General features: G+C 37.1%; 1 protein-coding gene across 5 annotated transcripts; it reads right to left on the reverse strand.

Moving 5' to 3' along the window:
* Nucleotides 1-1,349: 1,349 nt before the first annotated feature.
* LOC129254364 (histone H3.v1-like) lies at nt 1,350-24,254 on the reverse strand. 5 transcript variants are annotated; one of them, XR_010297882.1, is made up of 10 exons: nt 23,937-24,254; nt 15,023-15,186; nt 14,122-14,326; nt 13,388-13,594; nt 11,720-11,913; nt 9,830-9,964; nt 8,661-8,880; nt 5,852-6,039; nt 4,967-5,687; nt 1,350-2,487 (listed from the first exon to the last, which is right to left on the reverse strand). XR_010297882.1 is itself a non-coding variant. In XM_064115513.1 (8 exons), the coding sequence occupies exons 1-8, from the start codon at nt 24,124-24,126 to the stop codon at nt 5,909-5,911; spliced, it is 1,446 nt and encodes a 481-aa protein (XP_063971583.1). In that variant the 5' UTR covers nt 24,127-24,252; the 3' UTR covers nt 4,549-5,908. The 5 variants fall into 5 exon arrangements, 3 of the variants coding, with proteins under 3 accessions (XP_063971583.1, XP_063971584.1, XP_063971585.1); XR_010297898.1 differs by lacking the exon at nt 23,937-24,254 and adding an exon at nt 19,309-19,571 and having other exon boundaries at nt 4,967-6,039; XM_064115513.1 differs by lacking the exon at nt 1,350-2,487 and having other exon boundaries at nt 4,549-6,039; nt 23,937-24,252.
* Nucleotides 24,255-24,524: the final 270 nt, after the last annotated feature.

Raw genomic sequence — 24,524 nt, forward strand, 5'->3', positions numbered from 1 at the left:
CTTACGAGAAAATATATAAAATTCAGAAACATCGTACCTTAGACCGCAGTTCCCGCTAATTCCTTTCAAATGATGATCAAAACTTAGTCATCCTCAATTCCTTCGTTGGTCATCGTAAGTTGCCATCTTGGATGACGTCATCATCTGTACAGACGTATTTACCAGTCGCTATTATACCGCGATTCGTGCCGCTACTTTTCGCTTGTCTATGTGCATGCGTATTCGGAACTTGTCGCTCGCATTGATTGGCCAGGATATCGATAATTCTAATCAGAAAGCCTTGATAAAAGCATAACTCAATGAACGTAGTAGGCAGTGCGCGCGTTTATAAATTATGTACTGTATAAAAGCAAATATCTCGGGGAAATATCTCTCACTCGGTCAATCGACATGCATCGCAATCGGGAGATAGGGGGGAAAAAGGAGGACTTTCCGGTTTTTTTAATACACAGAAAACAGGAAAAGTCGGAAATACGGAAATAAGACAGATAGCAGGAAAAAAGCCGGAATTCCGTATAAATACGGAAAAGTGGCATCCCTGGTTAGACAAAATGTTGAGTGGATGAATTTGCAGCTAGACCATGTGGATAGTGGACGAACTGATGGTAGACCAATTGATAGTAGGCGAGTTGGCAATTGGACGAATTGGAAATAAACTGGCCATAGGAGAGAATGGGGAGAGGAAGGGCATAGGTGTGTAAGGAGGGAGGGGGAGGAAATGGTGTGGGTGTCTAGAAGATAGAGCAGGGAGAGGGTGTGGGGGTGTGTAGGAGTGGGGGAGGGGGAAAGGTGTATGGGTGAGAGCAGGAGAGGTGTATGGGTGAGAGCAGGGGAGGAGAAAATGGTGTGGGTGTCGAGAAGATAGAGCAGGGAGGGGGAGAGGAAGGGTATGGGTGTGTGTAAGAGTAGGGGGGGGGGGACAAAAAGGGTATGGGTCCACGTAGAGAGAGCAAGGGAGGAGGAAAGGGCCTTGGTGTCTAGCATAGAGGGGGCAGGGAGGGGGAGAGAGTGTAAGTCCCTCGGATAGGATGTTAAGTAGAGGCCCCATGTCGAGGAGAGTCACCACCTTTCCACGTTAATGCACTATTCGTATAAGAGTAGGGGGAAACCCCGGTGTAGTGGTCCACCTGCAATACCCCCCCCCCCCCATCAGTTATATCGGGAGGAGAGACCTGCAGGTCATAGTGAATCAGTTCACTTTCGCCTCCAAGGCACAGGTGACGCCAAAAAAAAAAAATAACAATAATAGCAGAGGGCAAGGAAAATGGTGTAGGTGAGTGGACAAAGAAAAGAAATAAAGGGAGTATTAACTGGGAGACAAAAAGAAAACAAAATATATTACTTTCAACTTTAGTTCAAATAAATTTATTTCATGTGAAAACTTCATATTTACAGACAAAACGAGAACAACCAAACCTTTGGAAAATTACTTCGCATAATACACAAAACTGAAATGACATGCAATTAAAATGATATTAAACATTACGCAATGCTGCATAATCATTTAATACTTTTGATTCAAGACCCAAATCAAAATTACTTCATAAGTCATGATAAAACAATCTGATTGAATACTAATGCATTAAAAAGTCTGGATTTCATCCCTGTATACATGATAAACAAAAAAAGATTCCCAACTTTAATCTTCTAGTGAGAAAATACCTGACCACTAACAAAACAAAAATCACTTGAAACTACAAATTTTCAGTAGTGTTATTTAAACAATACCCGATATGCAGTCTCTCATTTCAATGGATTACCAGATACCATTGTTCTAAAAAAAGCAGGTAATCTACTTCCAATGCACGTTCAAAAGGTAAACTGTGTACTTTGAAAAATGCATAATTTTGTGTTTTTAATAAAAAAGTTGCAATGTTTTAAAAGGAGAGATTACTTTAATATTATCAGAACAGATTATATAAGAACATTTCCTGGTATTGTTACATGTAGGTCTTATTGTATTTCATTTATCAAAATGATCACTGTGCCTATATGTTCAAGAAGTTCTATGTATATTCATAAGAATGGTGTTAAGTGATACACGGCCCTAGAAACCTAATGTTAGTATCATTAAAATGCTAATAAATGTAATTGCAAATGATTAGGATTTTAATGCCACTGATTTCATTGTTCTCTTATTAAAACACATCCAAATCAGGATTCCTTTTTTGATACACCATGTATATTTATTACATGTTCAAACTTAGAGTCACTGGTTACTTCCAGATATAATTCATGGTTTCTTAGCAATCAGGTAACATGATCACTGACCAAATAAAATTAATAAAGTTTGGACCATTTCAAAATAATAATGCATAGTAATTTTTTCTTTAAAAGAGAGCTAAATGCCCTACATTGAAGACAAAAGCACGCATTATTCAGGGAGTTTATCACACCTCTATCAAACTGTGCTCCAAGTGAGGCAGACATCACCTCTTGCCTGTAATCTAGGCGGAGACTGTGAATTTTGTCCTTGCCTTTACGAGTCTGATGCTGTTGCGCAAACTGTCGGCAATACATCTGATGAAGGAGACTATGCACAGTGGCTGCTTCTGTCTCAATGATCATCATATACTCCAGTCTCGAGTTTATAGTTCTTGTTTTTAACTGACAAGTCTGGTGACAGTTTTACAGAATGTAAAACGTGCAGCAATCATGGTCAATAAAAAACAAAAAATAACATGAGACAGGAATGTATGGGTGGTGGCTGCAAACTGCAAATAGGTCTTCCGCATCAGACGTATTGCCGACGTTTCGCAATAGAATCAGACTCGTAAAGGCAAAGACAAAAGCACAGCTAGCGCCTAGATCATAGGCTAACATCTCTCCGATCAAAATCGCGTGATGAGAAACATAAACCTTATGTTTCCTCATTTTATTAAAGATGTTGGCTGTAAATGCTAGCCTCAAAGTCATCTGCATATGCAATTAGAGAGTGCAAAATATTTGCGTCTATATATTTTTCATGATGAGACGTACATGTACATCCAAAACATGAAAATTGCCAGTGGCAACAATTAATAAGGACAGATACCACTTACATGTCCAAATTATCATCTGATCAACACTGTAGCCATTTCAACATAGGCAAGTCAGAATAATCACTTAATAAAACACTTCATACACACAAAATATATCATACATAATGTCTCATATGGCACACACAGAGGATGGCATCACAGAGTGGAACGATCACAAGGTATAACTCGCCATGTACGGATGGAAGGCTTGTGAAAAATACTGAGCGGAAAAAGACTCTTATATCTACAAAACATCACCAAACAATAAATTGTACAGTCAACAGAAATGACTGAAGTAGTCGGTCGCCCCATCATAAAAGACACTGCCATTTTGTATATGTGGATCATAATACTGTACCTAACATTCAAAAGGCCAGCTAATACATTAAGGGGTAGGCCTACTCAGTGATTTAAGAAACAAATCGTGTATAGAACAACATCAAGAGTCAGTGTGGCGGACCGTGACCCGGAGGAGACAATTGATTGGAGGGGCGCTGTATTGTTTGTGAACAATGCTGTTCCCCTCCAATGCTTTGTCTCCTCCGGGTCACGGTCCGCCACTGTCAAGAGTTGATGATTATGCAATAAGGTCATACGATTTATACTATATCATACTTGTTCCCAAACTTATTCACATTTTACCATAGTTATTGAGATAGCTGTGCAGTCGACACTAGGACTCTGTGTAGGCGCCCAAATAAGGTGAAATAACTTTTTTTTTAAGGCTTGGCCACACAACTACTTAGGAAGTTTTGACTGACAATTTTCAGCTGACAAAGCTCTCCTAAAATTAAATGACTAAACATATTTAATAATAATAATATGCAACATTTATATAGCACTTAATACAAATGTTTCTTAGTGCTGCGTTCTATTACCCCGTTTCATATGCATCTGCCTATTTCAAACAAATCCGTATGTGATCAGAATAATGTTTAATAAAGCAATTCTACTTGCCATAGTCCATTCAATTTTAGAATTGTAAATAACATCTCTCATCCTCTTATTTTCAATAAAACAAACATGATACCATAGCTGACTTCCCCCTTTAAATTCAGCCATGAGAGAAATCATTGCTAGAGGAATTGTCATTGACCAAAACGAAGACAGGCTGGTCTGAAGGGCTTGTTATGATCGTCTGCGTTCGCGGAGCGGGGATGGCCATTATCCTTTCGAGAAAACCGGGGGAGCTTTTCTCAAAAGGGTGGGTTGAGGGAGGTTCTGGTACAAAAGACTACTCAACCCACCCTTTCGAGAAAAGCTCCCCCGATTTTCTCGAAAGGGTGCGGCCACCCCGCTCCAGCCCAACTCCGCGAACGCAGGCGATCGTAACAAGCCGGTCTGTAGGACCTGGGGAGTGTTTCATCAACATTTTTGTCCGACAAGTTGTCAGATCTGACATCTTTCCTTGATTCTGATTGGCTGAGAAGCACTGTTACTATGGTAACTGTCGGATAAATGGGACTTGTCGGATAAAACGTCCGACGAGTCCTTTCATGAAACGCCCACCTGATGTATGTTTTTTATTAACTGATAAACAGCCAGAATTTCCCAATATTCTACTTTGTATAGGAAGCTGGCAGGTGCTATGAAATAATACAAACCCTGTTCCAGATATCATCACAAAATATACCAAAGACATACACATATATCTGTTTCAGATTGGCAAATTAACCCAAAAATGTATATAACAGTTCCACAACTGTTGATCAATTGGCTAAACTCAAATGAAATACAAGTAGTGTTTTTCCCCTTTCATACAATTAAATGTTCTGCAAAAAAATATATATAACATATTCATTACGTGATATGTTTAAGACTTGGTCAAGAGAAAAGAATAGCAACCTCCTTCATGTTATGAAAGGGAATCGTAAACATTTTTAAAAATCAGAATAGAGCAGAAGTGTCATAATATAGAACACATATATGCAAAATAAAAACAATACCGATGTAAAATATGTTTTAAAACAAACATTTTTGTCCATTTTTGCAGGTTAAACTCATAATTTTAAAACGAAATATGTTCCTGAGATTACACAATGAGTTGAATGTTCTCATATGAGAAATCTTCTCAAAAGAAATTCTATTTCCTTTCTTCACAAGAATAAAAGGAGATGATATACCATTCAGCATTAAAGAAAAGACTTTTTTTTAAGAACACCAAAAATATAAATTAAAAAAAAGAAACATCAGAACAAAAACATGAAAGCAAACAGTAAAGAAACAAAGGAATATTTTGTTGACAGTGCAAGGTATAGATTGGAGCATTGATTTTCAGCAACAGAGATTGATCAATATACTTTATAACATCATGAATCTAACGTAGTTTAAAGCAATAACAAGCAATCGGTGATTCATCTGTACAACAAACAAAAAAATCTTCCTCACACAACTGAGAAATAACAAATAACTGGTTAACTGTTCTAACAAGTGAGAAACATTTTACAGTTCCTTTCAGATATGGTCACATTCCTCAAATAGCTCACGTACTCTCATCAGGGACACTTGGAGTGTTCTGCTTGAGAATCAAACTTGTGGGTAACTGACTGGGAAACGACGGAGACCAGGTCTTTTTCATCGCTCGATACCTCAAGTTGGACAGCCGACCATTGATGGCTTGCCCGATATCGCAGTGCTTAACTTGAGGAAACTTGCAGTATACTGCATCTGAGAGGAAAAATGGACAGAGATCGAGAAAGGAAGACAGATGCGACAGGTGGGGAGAGAGAAGAAAGATGCAACATGGTAATGGCACTTTCACACGGGATGGTAGCTGAAAAACATCTTAAAATGATTTTAATGGAAAGTAGGAACACGTCGCATCTCCTTACACTGTCATCATATGCTGAACAAGTGGGTACATTCACATTGATAACTAAGTTGTGTCTTCAGTGACCCTGTTTGAGCCTCCTGCGGTGCTCCCGTTTTTGCTCGCGGTATCTGATGCTGGAGAGACGTCCGTTGATGGCCTGTCCGATGTCGCAGTGGGAGATGTTGGGGAATCTGGTGGTAACCGCTTCTGTGGATAGAATAAGAGAGGAAGAGGAGGGAATAGGGTAGAGGAATCGGGGAAGTGGGTGGGGTTGGTTATAAAGATGATTGTGATGGAAGGATTGATTATAAGGACAGGGGTGAAGCATACAGGAATGTATAGAGGGTGATGACAAAGATGTTTTGCGTGACAGGGTCGAGAGTGCAAGTGGATGGTTAAGAAGATATTGAAGAAAGCATTCCACACACACACACACACACACACAACAATTTTCAGGCAGGAATTATAGAGGGTGATAGCAAAGATGTTTGGTGTAACAGGGTCGATAGAGCAAGTGGATGGTTAGGAAGATGAAGAAAGCATTCCACACACACACACAAAATAGTTCAGGCAGGAATGAACATAGGGTGATAATAAATATGTTTTGTGTGACAGGGCAGGTAGTGCAATCGGATGGTTAGGAAGAAAGCATTCCACACACGCACACAATAGTTTTTAGACAGGAATGGATAGAGGTTGATAACACAGATGTTTCGTGTGACATGGTCAATGGGGTGATCAGAAGTAGCATGGTGTTTGAGTATCACACACAAATACACACACATGGCAAGGCAAGCATGAATACAGTCATAGAAGAGGTTGAATAATTAAGGAAAATAGATAAAAAGAGAGGGAGTGAGGATATATATAGAATTTTTTTATTATTATTTATAAAGAGTTGAAGCGAAGCAGTACACCAAATGATGAGGTCAGGCAGCAAGCAGTGAAGGTAAGAAAAGAATCATTATATAAAGACCAAATAATTGATAAATGAAAGACAGAAAGAAAAGCAAAAGAAGACAAGAGATAAGATAGTAAAATGTGGCATAATTTGTAATAAAAGGCATGAAAGAGAGAGAAAGGTGGATAGTAAGATTGAAATAGGAGAAATTTGAAGTAAAATAAGATAATCATAAGAAAAATGGTGATCAATACAGATGAAAATATACATCCAGGAGTGAGGCATAAATTTACCGTGGAAACCCAGAAGCATTTTGGAAGTGGTATGCAAAGAAAGTACAACAGATTAGAGTGAAAGAGAGCAGGAGGAGAGGGAAAGGAAGAATAAGTGCTTAAATATTATTAAGGGATAAGGTGAATGTGAGGAAGGAAAGGAGCAAAGAAAAAAAGAAATAATTCTGTTAAATATCATGAAACAAGACCAACGTTTTTTTCAATAAAAAATTTCCACATTCTCGCCCTAATACACCACAAAATGTTACAGGCATTAGACTTACAGCATTTTGGTCCACTAAAAAATATTTACCCATATTTTATATCTGCTTAACCTTACTGCAGATTAGTTTAACAGAGTTACCGATTTGACTGATGTATAACGCCACAAGCCCTTGAAATGGTGTAACTTTTCCTCCCATAAATTTATCAATAAAGTTTGAAGATTTCATGCTACAGAGTGTTTGGTAAAGCTTTTTCATTATGCATGGACTTTGCACAGGTAAACTGCCGATTCGTCTATTGCCAACTCGTCCACTCATCACATGGTCTACCTTCATTTAGTCTAATGCCATTCCCTCCAATTTTTCGTCTAACGACCATTATTCGGTTCAATAATCACTTTGTCTAATCACCATTTCGTCTACTAACCAGTTGGTCTAATACCCATTATCTTTTCATTCATTTCACCCCAATTAACACTTTATCCAATTAGACCAAATGGTTTATGGACTAAAAGGCTATTGGACCAACTGGTTATTAGTCAAAATTGTGAGAGGACAAAATGGCAATTAGACCATGTGGATAGTGGAGGAATTGGTGATAGACCACATGATAGTAGACGGGTTGGTAATTAGACGAATTGGCATTAGACCAATTGGAAATAAATCCTTTACACACGACTGGAACATTTCCTGGGGCCCGTTTTACAAAGAGTTGCGATTGATCCCATCGATTGCAACTATAGAAATCCAGCAAAGTCAACATATAAAATGCACGTTTGTTCAAAAAAAATTCTAGATATGAAAGTATATCCATAAATTCATTGATTTCTAGACAATTTGGTGTGTTCTCCTTTGTTTACAAAGGACATTTTGCAAATTTCCTTTGGAAAAAATTATGACACTGATGGATTTCCATAGTTACAATTGATTGAATCAATCGTAACTTTTTGTATGACGGGGCCCAGGTGTTCAATGAGATACCACAACTTTTTCCCTGGTGTTTCAACAAAGAAAATGTAGCACAGAATTTCCTAGAACTCTGAACAAATTCGGACAAATAATAAACTTGGCATTCTAATGGTCGTAACGCCAAGAATTTAAATTTTCAAAGAGGACCTTTCAACAAGTTGATAGGATTTTAAAAAAAATGAAACATCTTATTTAGAACTTTGAGTTACATGTTCCAGTATTTTGTAAAATTGTGCATAACTTGAAACTATGAAATAACCCTTTCACTCATATAATTCAACTAAACCAAACTATTTTAAAGAAACGATTACTCACGCCAAAAAAAATGAAACATCTTATTTAGAACTTTGAATTACATGTTCCAGTATTTTGTAAAATTGTGCATAACTTGAAACTATGAAATAACCCTTTCACTCATATAATTCAACTAAACCAAACTATTTTAAAGAAACGATTACTCACTATAGATGGCATCGACTTTCTTTGGATCAAGGGCTTGTCTAGGCTCTGCAGAGGAGTCCCTTGTGCTCTTTCCGCCTCGCAGGTTACTATTGAGGAGCGTTTCCATGGAGAAGACGAATGGGAGGAGACGGCGGGTAAAGGCGGTGGGTTGGTCCAGTGCATTAAGGCCGTCCCAAACCTCGCGGTTGATGAACACACCACTTCCGGGATGAATCTCAACCTAATGATGATCATCAGAATAAATCAGAGTGTTACAAATAATGATAGCAATGATGAAGACGATCACAATGACAATGATAATGATGGTGACAATGATGATGATGATGAAGATAATGGTCATGATGATGATGATAATGATGACGATTATGATGGTGACAATGATGATAATGATGATATCCATGATGATAATGGTAGTGGTGGTGGAGATGATGATTATGATGATGATCATCATCATAATGGTCATGATGATGATGATGATGATGATGATGGTGACAATAATGATGATGATGATATCCATGATGATAATGGTAGTGGTGGTGGAGATGATGATTATGATGATGATCATAATGATCATGATGATGATGATAATGACAATGATGACAACGATTATGATGGTGACGATGATGATGATATCCATTATGATAATGGTAGTGGCGGTGGAGATGATCATAATGGTCATGATGATGAAGATGATGTTGATGATGATGATGATAATGGTGATGGTAATGGTGGTGTTAATGATGATAGTAGTGGTGGTGTTGGAGGTAGAGGTGATGATGATGATGGTGATGATGAATATGATGATGGTGATGATGATGTGGTGGTGGCAATAGTGATGTTAGAGATGATGATGTCAATGCTGATGCTAATGATGATGTTAGTGAAGAAGATGATGATGACCTTGCATAAATGCATAAATGTAAGAATTTTAAATTTGATCTATTATTTTATTATGAGAACTTTTTCATTTCCAATTGATCTCTATGACTTAACTCTATGACTTAACCCCAAAAATTGGATCAAATCATCATTAATCACATATGCATACATAAAAAAAGTTTCGTCAATATGGACTGACAGATGACCAATAAACATAATGCCATTGTCTACCACTTCTGGTGGGAAGAGGCATAAAACTGTAATACGAACCATTTTAGTCAAACTTTTACCTGGTCGGAATTTTGAGTTGCTTGTTTCTTAGATGGAGATGGCGAAGGTACCATCTCATTTTTTATTAGTTTCGTTGGCGAAAGGATGACTTTGGGCTTTCCTGAGATCTTCTCCAAATTAGCTTTCTGCCTGAGCTATATATGGATAAAAGAGGAAATATATAAGTGTTCATATGGAAGGATGAGACCAGGATTATAATAATGCAGTTGAAGAATGAATATAAAGAAGCAACAGATTATTTTTTTTAAGTTTCGCTTAATTTTACAAAATAATAAAATGCACATCCCGGTTCATATACAAAAATGAAATGAGGGAATTGATGACATCACTCACTCACTATTTCTTTTGTATTTTATTATATGAAATATGAAATATTCTTATTTGCTCCTCATTCTCCTGTGAAACATGTGGAATTACCTTTGTTTAACATTTTATGGTTCAGTCAAATTGGTCCTTATTGTCAAATCTGTAAAAATTGAAATATTGTATAATTCAAACAATAAAAAACAAAAGAAAAAGAGAGTGAGGGACATCATCGATTCTCTCATTTGCTTGTGACTAAATCGTGCATATAACTATTTTGTGAAAAATAAGCGAAATTTTAAAATGTCATAACTTTCTTATTTTTCATCCGATTTTGATGAAATTTTCAGCATTATGCTTCTCCGATTTTTCTCTATTCATTCAAATCACCATTTTCCTAGGGTGGATTTGACCTTTAACTCTTTGTGCGCTGGACCATGAACCCATCTGTACTGAATTATTTTCAGGGAGGGAAACAATGCATTGTTTGTTGAGTGTGAAATGCGAAGTTCGCACGGCACCGAGTGTGCATTGGTGCGAAGTACGCGTGGAAAGGGTTAATGAATGCTCAGAGGGGCAAGCTATAGTTAATACACAATTGTTCGCCCCTCCAAACTTCTGTGTGCTCAGTACATTCTGATGCTACTGTGCATCCTTGTGCCATACAACCATGACATGCAGATGAGACCATGATGAAATTTCCTGGAGCAACTTCATTGAAGGTTTGCATGACAGTTCAAATAATATGGAGGAGGTTTGTGGTGCACTGTGTGCTTATAGCCTTGAAAGAACTGTAGGGTTGGTAATCTTTGTTTACCACTACTGCTTTCATGCCTCTCAATTTTATTCCCTGGACTTGAATTTATCTAAGGCAATTGAAGGCCATGGCCCTGAATGCCTTATTGACTGGCTTCAATGCCCATCTCAATGGCCTGGGAGATTTGTGGTGCGCATTATCTACTTCCCATTGGTGTTGCAATATAGAAATGTAACCTGTAGAAAAGTGGCCTTTCCTTACAATTAAAGGCTCGATTCCACCTCTTCCTTTTCATTTATATTGTAGAGCGTTGTTGCCCAGTGGATTAGTCTCCGGACTTTGATACAGTGGGTCGTGGGTTCGAATCCCAGGCATGGCGTAATTTCCTTCGGCAAGAAATTCATCCACATTGTGCTGCACTCGACCCAGGTGAGGTGAATGGGTACCCGGTAGGATTCATTCCTTGAACGCTGTAGCTCCTATTAACATGGCGGCTCAGCTACAGCCGGGGTAATAATATGATATCAAAGCGCAGTTGAGTATATGCACATAGTAACTGCACTATATAAATGGACATATTATTATTATTATTCCTCTCTACCAGCCCAATAGTTCATTTCAGTACCAACCACATGGTAAACCTCCTCCGTGTTAAAAAATCAGAGGTCAATTTCATAAAGAACATATTACAAGTGTGGTAAATTTATCATTATGGTAACTACCATGGCAACAGGGCTGATTAGCCAATCAAAATCAAGGTTTCATGGTAGTTGCCATATACATAAATCTTTATGAAACAGGCCCCTGTAAGCTCCCAAATCAAACTTACAATGTCAGCTTCTTTCTTCACCACGCCCGCCTTGGACAATTGACCCGGGCGTCTTCTCCCTTTGCTAACAGCAAACTTATTTTGAGACAATGCCTTCCTCTTAATCACCTTGCTGCTCTTGTCCTCGGGAGAACAGCTGACATTGTTGTGGGTGCCCAGAGCCTTTAGGGCTATCGCGTGTACCTTTGGGAGTTCTAGAAAAGAAATGATACAAGGTTATAAAGTTGGATTATTTCATTTCCATGATTAATATTCAGGATGTTTTACAAATGAAATGAAAGTATATAGGAAGCTCTGAAGGCTATATTGTAAATGGGACAGGAATTTTTTTTAAATTGCCTATAATGTCACACCTATCTTGGGACTTCTTGCATGATGTAGGGTTGGACAATCACAGCTTACAGTATTCATTTGAAAATTGTTTACTTTGATAGGAGGCATAAATCTCAGTTGTTGGTTGTTTTTTTCCATAAGTGAAGTTTTTGAAATTTGCTGAAACGTCACTTTTGCTTCTATTGAAACCAAATTAACATCAGGAAAGACTTATCAGCTGGGGGAACAACACAAATCTCATCAAAGGAAATAGAGAGTCCTTATAAAGCATCAGAAGTTGGATGTTTCCCTCTTCTACCCTTGACATCGCATCAAAACCATAGCGTCACTGTGTAAGCTCCTCGAGGAGATCGTGTTGATTTTGCATTGGCCCTGTCACCTCTGCGTAGTGATCACGATCACATCGCAAAGAAAAATCTGACAGATGGATTCAATACGGTGGGACCAACATGGTGTGAACACTGCTCTTGATTTGAGAACACAGGGGCTTCCATTCTTGTCACACTGAACAACTTTATTGGAGCGTTGGAGAGTGGAGCGTCATGGCCCAGTGGATTAGTCTCCGGACTTTGAAACAGAGGGTCGTGGGTTCAAATCCCAGCCATGGCGTAGTTTCCTTCAGCAAGAAATTTATCCACATTGTGCTGCACTCAACCCAGGTGAGGTGAATGGGTACCTGGCAGGAATTTATTCCTAGAAATGCCAAGCGCTGGAAAGGCTGCTTGAGCTACAGCCGGGGTAATAATATCCAAGTCCTTTGGAAGCGCATAGAGATGTTATTCATTATGTGTTATGCGATATAAAAGAACTGACTATTATTATCATTATTTATTAACACAGTTCATTTCAGAATTCCAAAAACTTGCATAAAAAAATAAGAAAATTTCTGTTTTCAGGGTTTGTGGCAGAGTTTGAATTCAGGATCAATATGGCTGTAGGTAGGCAAAAACCTCAACCATCAGTGGATTGCTGTCTTATTCAGTGATGCAGGGGGTGCATTAGATTTAATCAGACTTAAACATTAAGCAAAAGAAAAACAGATTAAAATGAAAATAATTGGGTCTAGGGGCTGGGGGAGGGGCCTGTTAACATGTACATACATCCCTTTACTAGTACTTTATTATTGTTTAGTTCTTAACATTTATTGTAAATCAACCATTGGAATTGGGACAGGATGCTTTATGCCACAGTAATTTAATTTTCAATTTTAACTTTTTTTGTCTCTGGCGTTCCAATGGTTGATATTTCTTATCTTGAATTGTTTTTACTGAAATGTATTGTTTTTTGTAATCTTCTTTGCGGATTAAATAATAAAAATAATAATAACATAAATACCTTTGCAAACTTCATGTCTGAGTAGCATGATTTCATCCCTCAATCCTCTAACTTCTAATCTCAGCTTCTCGAGCTCCGAGAGCTCGTACTCTGGTGGGTACTCTCCTCCTTCACTCCCTAATTCCTCTTCCTCCTCCTCCTCCTCTTCCTCCTCACCATCCTCCATCTCATCACCCTGAACATCAGGCCCCATCCCATCTGTGGAATCTGGATTTGGTACAAGAAAAGATCAGATTAAAACAATATACGTGTCTGTATTGCATCTTCATAAATAATTATCAAACAATTTAAAATATTCTGCTGAAAGATATAATCACTGATTGAGGGAAAAAATAGCCCTTTACATGAAAGAAATAGCCCCCAAATTCAATAATCGCAATGTGGCAACAACAAAATATAGCCCCTAAAACATAAAATGTATTTCCTACTCTTCTTGTACCTCCCAGCAATAAAGTTTATTTGCAGTATGGTCATGTAGAGTGAGCTCGGTCTGCTGATTATCGCTTCAAACACAAGTGGTTGTGTGGTGCCTGCTGCGCTGTCTCGGCGCGCGCGTGCAATGGAAAAAATCGTATGGATCCAAAATTGCACGGTTGATGACGTCATTGTAAAATGGGCTGAATGATCGATATCAAACAAGCAATCAATGACAAGGATCTATCTAGGTGTCATATAGCAATACATATTATTAAAATGGCAGTTTTCAGGTAGATTGATGTCATGTGACGTCTTACATTCTATTTCCCTGTCAGATGAAGTATCAGGGAATGCTTCTGGGTCCTGGTCTTCTTGGCCTGGTTCTTGGTCTAGGTTTGGTTCTTGGTCTTTATTGGGCTGGGTCTGGTCCTCACTAGAAACCCTCTTCTGACCAGCTTTCCTCTGGGAAGAAGATGGTGACACGTCCGATTCTTCAGCCTTCTTGGTTTTCCTGGATCGCTTCTACATGAATTGTAGAATAATGAAGAAATATATAAATAGGATAAATCAATACGAATGTGGTCTAGTTTAATTAAACGGCCATTAGGGTGTTCCAAAAGCTAATAAAACAACTTAATTACATCCAATTTGTCTCCAGTGTTATCTTTCATTGCAAAAAAAAATGTTTTCAAAGCGTATTATCATTTTATTTGGCAGAATATAAAACAAGTGAAATACAATGATAAAAATAATTGTTACAATAAACTGTATCAATTTTCTTTACAGAGTAGTGGTAAAATCATCTAATTCTAACACGGAAACAACAGTGAGATTAATTACTAAATAATTATATTATCCAAAATTATACCACTTTATATTGTTCAATCATGACACTATGTGGTAGCCTTGTGGTCTAGTGGTTCTGAGTTGACTCAAATTGTCTACCAAATGGAGGGTCAATGGTTTAAAACCCAGCTACAGTACAGTGTCATATTACTTTTAGCTTAACAAATTCAAGAAGTTGATTCATATTGGATGCACACTCAACCCTGGTGAGGTGAATGGCAACCAGCACGGTTTATTCCTTGAATGCACTGACCACTGGAAAGTCAAGCTCAATTAGCTGGAATAATAAAAATACACCTTTCAATAGATTATTTCTAAATAGACAGCGCTCTTATTAATTCTTTATCAATAATTATATTAATCTTTGCTTACCTTCTCATCGCCACTGGACCTCCCAACATCAGTGTCAGTTTCATCGTCGCTCTCGTACAAACGTTTCTTGGGGATCCTTTTGCGCTTGCCAGAGACGACCAGGCCGTTTTGACTCTTCTGGGATGTCATGTCGTGAAGTGCTTTCTTCAACTCAGATTCTTTGTCTGCAAAGATATGACAAGGAATTGGAATTAAAGTACAAATGGGACAATAATGTCCTTTAATGCTCATACATGTAAGTCAACATTTTGCAACTCTCCACCCAGGTGCACGTGGTATATTGTGAAGTGCTTTCTTTCTTTGAATTTATCATTCAATACAAATCATAATTGGAATGAACAGAAGGTGGGGGGGGGGGGGAGAATGTACCAGTATTCTGATTCCTACATACATGTACACAGTAGCGGACCGTGACCCGGAGGAGACAAAGCATTGGAGGGGCACTGCATTGGCCGGGTCACGGTCCGCCACTGCATGTACATATCTTCATGTTTGGTCTGGGGTAAACATCAACAGTATATCCAAGATTCAAGATTGTCCATAATGAAGCTCCACACTACATGAAATCTCTCATCCGCCTACATCAGTCAGAACGTCCCGGGCTTCGCTCGAGTACGGACATTACTCTACTCCATATTCCACGGACAAATACTAAAGCAGGTGACAATGCTTTTCAGACATGTGCCCCAAGACTCTGGAATGACCTTCCAAGATATACATGCGACTTTCTCCTTCTTTGGAAGTATTTAAGAAACATCTCAAGACTCTGCTTTTTAATCAATAATATTTACATCTATTAGTGATTATAATTTTCTATTGTGTAAAGCGCTGTGAAACGGTGATATATTGTAAGAGCGCTATATAAATGATCATATTATTATATTATTATTAAAGACCTTTAGAAGTGCAGAGACATTATATCATAATGTGGTATATGGGCTATACAAGAACGGTTTTCCATTATTATTATTATTATTGTTACACATGTATCTACATGTATAGGCCTATGTGTGCAGGCCCATGTAGTTCACTGACCAATTACACGTAAAGGCAATACACCAGGTGCATGACATAGTAAGGAACTCAATTAGGCAATCATAAGGGGGGGAAATCCAGCCAAGATGTTGAATTGAACATTGCTTTATGTACGGTACTCATGTTAAAATTGTTTTCTGGTGAATGGATGAATTTTTTCCCCTTTTTTTTTCCGGAGACTTGACTTCATGGTCTGCTTTTTGTCACGTACAGTACATGTATATCTAATATACATGAAGTAAAGCTTTACATACTACATGTAGGCCTATATATGTGACAAGTGTACCCTCCATTTACATGCATAGTATATCATGGAAATACTGATGAATATCAAATAGTAATTTCCAAAAACCTTTGTTCATACATATGTAGGCCTATAAGAATGTTGCAACATTGCAGCAATATGGTATGAACAGGGTCAACCAGAATGTTAATCAGCCGATACACATGAGATTTAGAAGTAACAAAAGCATATGAATTCATGTCACAAGGGAGATTGTTGCATAATGTCAGCAAAATGATGGACATAAACTCAGCACGTACGCACACTTACATGTTGGCCTACATGTTAATGAACTGCTCCAGTATGGTGTCTAAAGTCTGTAATTACTTTCATTCTTTTTTATCATTTTTCAATAGGCTGTTCGCTTTTGAGACATGCATTCAACAACGTAGGTCTACAAAAAAATTCAGTTTAATGCTATAAAATCTGATCGAATATTAACCCTATACAATGTGCATCCTATAGTGCCTCACTCAAGCATATACCCTCTGAAAATAATGCTGGTGCAGAGGATTTATACTGCTGGCACTTTTAGATCAATGGCCAGTGGAAAAATGAAAGTGGAAGCATCGTGGTGTAGCAGTTCAGACGTCTCGCCTTGTAATCAGAGGATCGTGTGTTTGAATCCCACCGCGGCCTGGCTTCCTTTGGCAAGGCTTCGAATCCACACTTTGACACTCCCCACCCAGGTGTTAAATGGGCATGCGGAAATGAGAAAGCCTATGTAGTATGCCTAGTGATTGAGTCTTGGAACTCTTGTTGGAACGCTTCACAGGGAGCGGAGAATGTGCATACATTGTGTGCGGGCATGCCAGGATCCAATGTCCAGGATGATAAGTGCAAGAAACAAAGTGTAATAAGCTCTACATAAATGTAACTATTATTAGTATTATTATGAAGAAACAAGGCAGAAGCGATTTTGTGTCTCACCCAAATATGAAAATAACCGGAAATATCATGATTTGCGAGGGCACGCAACAGAATTGTACCAAACCTTCATTGTGAAATGACTGGGATGGAATAACATTTGTCATAACAGTCTTGCACATAAACTTTAATGTTGACCTCAAAATGAACTTTGACCTTACCATGTGACCTCCGAACACAATAACATGCAGGTCTCCTAAGTACACCTATAACCCAAGTTTGATATAAAAGTGACCTACGGTTGTGGAGTTAGGTGTCATAAGAGTTTAGCATGTAAACTTAAACATTGACCTGAAAATAACCTTTGACCTTACCATGTGACCTCCGACTACAGCATATCATGCAGGTCCCCAAAGCATCTACCATACAAGTTTGGTTGAAAAATGAATTATGGTTGCAGATTTAAGTGTCATAAGAGAGTCTTGCACATAAACTTTAACGTTGACCTGAAAATTACCTTTGACCTTACCATGAGACCTCCGACAGCAGCATAACATACAGGTCGATCCCAAAAGTACATATACATGTACCATCCAAGTTTGGTTGAAAAGTGACTTACGCTTGCGGAGTTATGTGTCATAAGAGAGCCTTGCACATAAACTTTAACGTTGACCTGAAAATGACCTTTGACATACCATGTGACCTCCGACTGCAGCATAACATGCAGGTGCCCCCAGTCCATGTACCATCCAAGTTTTGTTGAAAAGTGACTTACAGTTGCGGAGTTACATGTATGTGTCATAATGTTTGTGACGGAAGGGCGACCAACGATATTTGGATCCCTAAGTCTCGCCTTCACCTCTGGTGGGCGAGACAAAAATGAATAAAGAAGAAAATTGCATATAAACAGGAATAATAATATTTGCAGATAGGTAAAGAACAAAATGAATTCCTGAACTTTCATCATAGAGGGTTTTAAATTATACATATTTCTAAAGTCACAAAGCCCCATGAGAGACCAACATATTGTTGAATGGGCTTCCATGTTCTTTCGATAAATAAATAGGCTACATGTAAATAAATAAATAAACAAATAAATAGAAATCATACTTAATCAAATAAAATGAATATAAATAAATCAATTAAATCAATAAATGAATGAATGAATGAATAAATAAATACATAAATAAATAAAATAAAATATATATTCCTTCACTTTATCTAGAAACAAAATGAAAAATATATTGATTCAATTTCAAGTTTCTATTTCACAACTATACAGGTGTACTGTAGGTCTCCAAGACATACCATTAACACTGAGGCTGTGCATCTCGGTGTTAATGACTATATTTTCAGTCATCCGTTACCAATATAACAAGGAACTATATACTAGTATTATGCAGGACCAATATGACTATTAAAGTGGTATTTGTAAGCTTCACATTAATGTACAGTATATATACTTGTACATGTATGCCATAAATTTATAAGCCTACATGCTGACATTTGAATGACTGTGTTCCGATAAATATATGAAATCAAAAACACGTGTTGCATAACAAAATCGGTGTGACATCTTGGCCTACATGCATGAAAACACATACACTGTATTTTAATAGGACATCATAACATTAATTTTTGAAGTACATGTATTAATCAACACGTAAAACATATGTACATGGAGATTATAACTACATGTAGCAGACTATTATGGGCCTAGGTATACATGTACATACAGTCATATTCATTACCTTTCTTAATCCTCAAGTCTATTGCCTCCATGTTTATATATTCTTAGACATCGATCAGGCGTGTATTACAGATCCAATGACACAGTTGTGCGCATATAATGCATTAGAAATTATGATGCATCATATTCAAAGTCCATGCATGTATACTCTTCCAAGAAGAAACCCTTGCTTCTTTTCCTGGCTAAGAATAAATTAGATATACATGTAGTACTACATTGTAGTGCATGCGTGCGCATGAAGTACATCCTACAAAATAGAATTATAATCTGCAGATGGAAGAATATATTCCTATAGTATAGCAATCTCTACACACAGTACTCAGCATGCTCACTGCACAATATATTCCTTACCCTCCCTGAAAACATTCAAGAACAGGCTGATATACACCAGCCCTCCTTTGTCTCAAGTTATTCCAAGACTTAAGAATGTCCAGCAAAAACATGAAAAGTACTCTGCAAGTTACAATTCGCCTTTTTGTTATGCAGATTAGCTCCCAGGTGATGGCAAAATTTCCCAGGTGTGGAGAATTCAGACATGCATATAATATAAACTCACTGATACTGCATTGGAAATGAACATGTGTGTGCATCAAAAAGCATGTACAGGAGTGCATGCATACAGTACTCACACAACAAACACAGTTGACATTTGTGTGCAGCGGTGCAATTAGGCCATTGGATATGAGTCAATTTGCCTCAGAATAAGTGTGTGTAACTTGATAATGAACATAACAAATATGCAAGTTATGTTAGGAAATAGCACTTTTTACTGGATATCAGGGGCATACATGTACATAACAATAAGAGACTACTATGTAGTTGACCCAGCTACATGCATGTACTGTACATGTACTGTACATGTACCTCGGACTTCATGAATATTTTTGAATAATAACTTCTAACTTTTTTGTATTGGACATACAGTAGCATAAGTACACAAAATATACAAGTGCATGATTAATGCAATGTGCAAAATACAACATAAAAATGATAAACAAAAAGTACATGTTTATATGAATTCAACACCTGTAAAAAGATTCTACAGGTATTCATATAATGATTATAATATATATATTTTTTTTCCTCTAATTTGTATGAGCTTTTATGAATTATCCAAATTTTCTGACCATATTCCATAACCATGGGGAAATAAGAGCGGTCACATGTTTTATCCTATTCATTCAAATGTGATCATGTATTACATGTACATGTACAAATGTACAGCTAAATAAGACTGCTTACATGTATACAGTATAAATGCAAGCGGTGGCATACAGATCGTGGGGGCTTTGGGGTGCCTGCCCGGCTGCCCCCCCCCCTCCAAAAGAAAAAAAATCAATCACAACCAAGAAAAAGAGAGAAAAGGAAGAAATATTATATTATTTTCTGAATACATGTATTATGTCAATATATAACACAAAATTGTAGTTTTGTCATCAAATTGTTGAAAAATGTGCTTTTTATGAATTTTGCCCAATATGCCACATCTCGCCATCTAAAATTTTTTGCTCATTACGCCACTGAATGCAAGGATGAGTATAAATGTCACTACGATTTTCTTCAAGTTATATCGGTCCAGTCTATATATATCAGGCCTTCACTAATTAATTGCATATCATGTCATATTTCACAATTTCACGGGGTTGCCAGTTGCTATGCAGTCAAGCTACATTGTAAGCTTATACATGTAGTGGCAACCCCTGCAGCCTTCTAAGTTCAAAACTCGATATGTTATAGAAAACTTTTTTCATTGTTTGGATTGTCAGATACATGTACATGCATTTTGTTACGTACTCTATTTATTTTCTTTGTTAATTTGTTAATGAAAAAGTTGCAGAAATCAATAAATGAAATGAAATGAAAAAGTACATGTATACATCTATATTCTTGATTTTCTTTCTCCTTTTCCATAAATTGTCATGTGACCATTTTAAACAGTAATTTTAAACTAACTCACTATTTCATATAGTGCAACCAAACCCCAAAATGATTAGTTTTTTTTTTTAAGAGGGGTTATTCTCGGACAAGCCAGTGGCTTTTCTTCAGCAAGTAAATTAAATTGATCCATGTCGTGTAAATACATGTATGCAGAAATGGAACGACTACATGTAAATCTTGATAATATTGATATTGATTAAGTCTATTTGATCATAGGACTACACTACAGTATCACATGATATGTACATACAAAGTTAAGCAAGACAGTCCTACATGTACCTACATTAGGGAGTTGGTGTCATAAATCTATTGTACATGTACACTCGGTCACTCACTATCATTTTACCAATTTCAAATACCTATTTTCACTGATTCTTACCAAAATGGCTTCATTTTAACATTATTCATTTCATTTATTTCCATTTCTAGTAAAAAACATTCAAATACAATCAAATATTTACAAAAAGAAAACGTATGAATATAAATACCAAGAATATGGGGGATCGAGCCAGCAGAGGCCATTGGCCTTTCAAAGGCTGGGCTCCAATGCCATATTGAAACATACATAATATAGAGAGAGAAAGGGGGGGGGTACATTTATGTCTGAATTGTGATGGGTAAATAATAATTAGTAAAGGACTGTATGTTCCATGAAAATCTAACAGATTTGAATTACTGGTGCATACTGCTCGTGTTTGCATACAATTTTTTGAATAATGAATTAACATTTTATTTCTCATAAAATTATTTTTTTTCTGAGACTTTTGCTGTAATGCTTGATTAATTTTATTGTGTTATATGTACATGTACTGTACAAAGTATTCCATTCAAGATTGACTACATGTATTAAGGTACATGTAAATATGTTTTATTTTGTAACCTACATGTACATGTAATTGCTTTATGGTGTGGAGTCATACAATGAGTTACGATTGATCCAATCAATCTGAACTGTCTGGAATCCATCCATGCCATTTTTTTTTCTACAAGAAATTTGCACAATATCACTAGTAAACAAAGAGAATCACACTGAATTTTCAAGAGAACAATGAATATATGAATGTACATCATTATCTAGAATATATTTTGAATAAACCTGCATTTTAGATATTGACGTTGCTGGCTGTCCATAGTTGTGGTTGATCGGATCATTCACAACTCTTTGTAAGACGGGCCCCTGATCTGTCTTCAGCTTTTCTTGTTCTATTCCATCATTAATAGGCCTACAAACTACATTGTAGGCCCTGTACCATACATGTACTTGCAATGTTCACCTCAAAAATTGTTCTCTGGAAGATAGATTGCCTACAAACATGTATATTATTTTTGTGTTTGGCCTACATGTACATACATGTACATGTACAGTATGTATAAACTATAATTAATTCAATTCATAATTCAGTTTGATATTCAAATTAACATTCAGAACAGTCATAATAATTTTTATTAATGATTCAGTTTTGGATTCAAATCTGATTCACATGACTACACAATAATGTATACTAATAGCCAGGTGGGGTTGTTGTGTAATAAAGGCCTATACACTAAAATATACTGTACTGTACATTCTAGGTCTAAGTTACACTGTCTACACAGTATTTGTATAAATTTTGAGTTTAAGATGAATTAATTCATCAGTCATCTTCAGGCATGCCTAATACATGTAGGCCTATATGATGAACGTACATGTAGGCATACATGAATTAATGTAAACCATATCAAAGGTTTTTTTTAAATATTATATATATGCAATACAGTGAATACATGTACATCATGTATAAAGAAATTTATACTAAAGTAAAGTAAACTTTTGTTCAAAAAGTAGCTGGGCCAATTAAAGGATCTTTTGAATAAATCAAATATTGATGTTTTTTGAGATACGTGTAAATAGGCTTTATTATAAATCTCCTGAATCTACATGTAAACTTGATAGATCTACAGTATACGGTCTGAAGGATACGTATTGCTAATTAATGAAATTCCATGCTTTAGCTGTCATTGAAGATTTTTGTTTTTGCCATGCATGCATGCATGATGTAGTCCTGGATGTAGTGTAGATTATAATACCCGAGGGCCAAGACCATGTAATTTAGTGTGCACAGGGGCGGATCAAGGGCCAGGGGCACATTTTCCTGATGAAAATGTGACAAGCAAAAAAAAAAAAAGGTTTTTACCTAAAATTGAGGGTCATTTCATCCCCAAAAAATTTGACAAGCCCCAACCCCAAAAAAAGATAATTATTTTCAAAGGGGGAGGGGGCACACTTGGGTAAAAATGGCCTACATGTATTTATATTAAACATTTTGATTATGGCTCTCAAAAGGGGGGCACTGTGGCCAGATGTGCCCCCCCCCCTGGATTAGGCCAGGGTATACATGCATGTGCAGGCCATTCGAGGCAAGCGATCCGACGGACCTAAATCAATGTACATAGGCAATGCAAATAAATGACACTTTCCTGATTCATCTGGTCAATTGATTGTGTCCCAACATTCATTTCCACCAACTTTTAATAACTCATTTGGTGAGGGATTCAATAGACCCTAACCTCAAGGCCTATGTATATATAATTCATCTATGATCTAGGGCCTATGTGAGGGCTGAGGCATGTCTGCTTTGCAGCACAAAATGGATAAAATATACATAAAATGATTGTAACTTATTTCTAACTCAATGAATTGGTCATGTAAAAACAAATCATGATCAGAGTCCTAGCCAATTAGTTCTCATTGTTTGTAAACATTCAAGTCGAGAAAGTTGCGGTGTACCACTCGAGTAGGCGCAGTGGACACGTGCGCTATGTACACTAAACGAAACATGTTGTATACAGTACTAATAAGAAGCCTAACTGCTAGATCTCGGCCTATATGTTTCTTTTGGAATCCCAAATCTAAACAAGGCATTACATGTTAAAAGAAATTTCTTGAGCTATAAAAATACACTTGAACACTGAAAAATACATGCAGTTAGTTCCAGCATACTTCGAAATCACCATTTCCTCAAAACAAACACAAAATCATGATGTTTATCAGTATATCTCACCGCTGGTCTGCAAGATCTTTGCTTCGCCCATAGGCCATCCACCGGACGGAGGTTTTTTTCTCCCCTGTCCCTCTCGCCACTCAATCAGATACATTTCCGGTGTATAACCCAAGATCCACTCGCTGTTTACGACGCTGTATGAGCCTGCATCAGCCTCATTTGTCCACTCTACCAAAGCATATTTCTTCATCTTTCCTAAATTGAGCTTAAAAAGCCAGAATAAATGCTAATGAGATAATTTTAAATCAAAACCAAAAAGTCGTCGATCCGGTGGTATATATTTCATACACCTTCCGTGATATCCTACACAAACACATTAAACATACGAAATTTAAAGTAGTCCATCAGAATAAGTAATATTTATTTTAGGTCTTGCACGAATTTACGTAAATAGTTAATTTACAAATTCCCTCAGATTAAGTATATATAATTTTCCTTCCTCATCCCAACAAAAAAAGAAACCTCTATCTATTCCCCCCAAAAAACTATTTCACTCCCCAAAACGCCCATATTATATGGACGTACGGGAATTCGCATTCATCCGCGCGCGGTATATCTTGCGGTAAGTTGAAGTGAGAGAAACATATT

The sequence above is a fragment of the Lytechinus pictus genome, chromosome 2, assembly GCF_037042905.1.
Source record: "Lytechinus pictus isolate F3 Inbred chromosome 2, Lp3.0, whole genome shotgun sequence".
Classification (NCBI taxonomy): Eukaryota; Metazoa; Echinodermata; class Echinoidea; order Temnopleuroida; family Toxopneustidae; genus Lytechinus; species Lytechinus pictus.

What these genes read in the sequence shown, in the direction of transcription:
- LOC129254364 (XM_064115515.1), bottom strand. Translation starts at nt 24,126, where the DNA reads ATGAAGAAATATGCTTTGGTAGAGTGGACAAATGAGGCTGATGCAGGC. An exon ending in GGTCCAGTGGCGATGAGAAG is followed by an intron (nt 14,327 to 15,022) that starts GTAAGCAAAGAT and finishes CAATTCATGTAG; the next exon opens with AAGCGATCCAGGAAAACCAA. An exon ending in ATCTGACAGGGAAATAGAAT is followed by an intron (nt 13,595 to 14,121) that starts GTAAGACGTCAC and finishes TACCAAATCCAG; the next exon opens with ATTCCACAGATGGGATGGGG.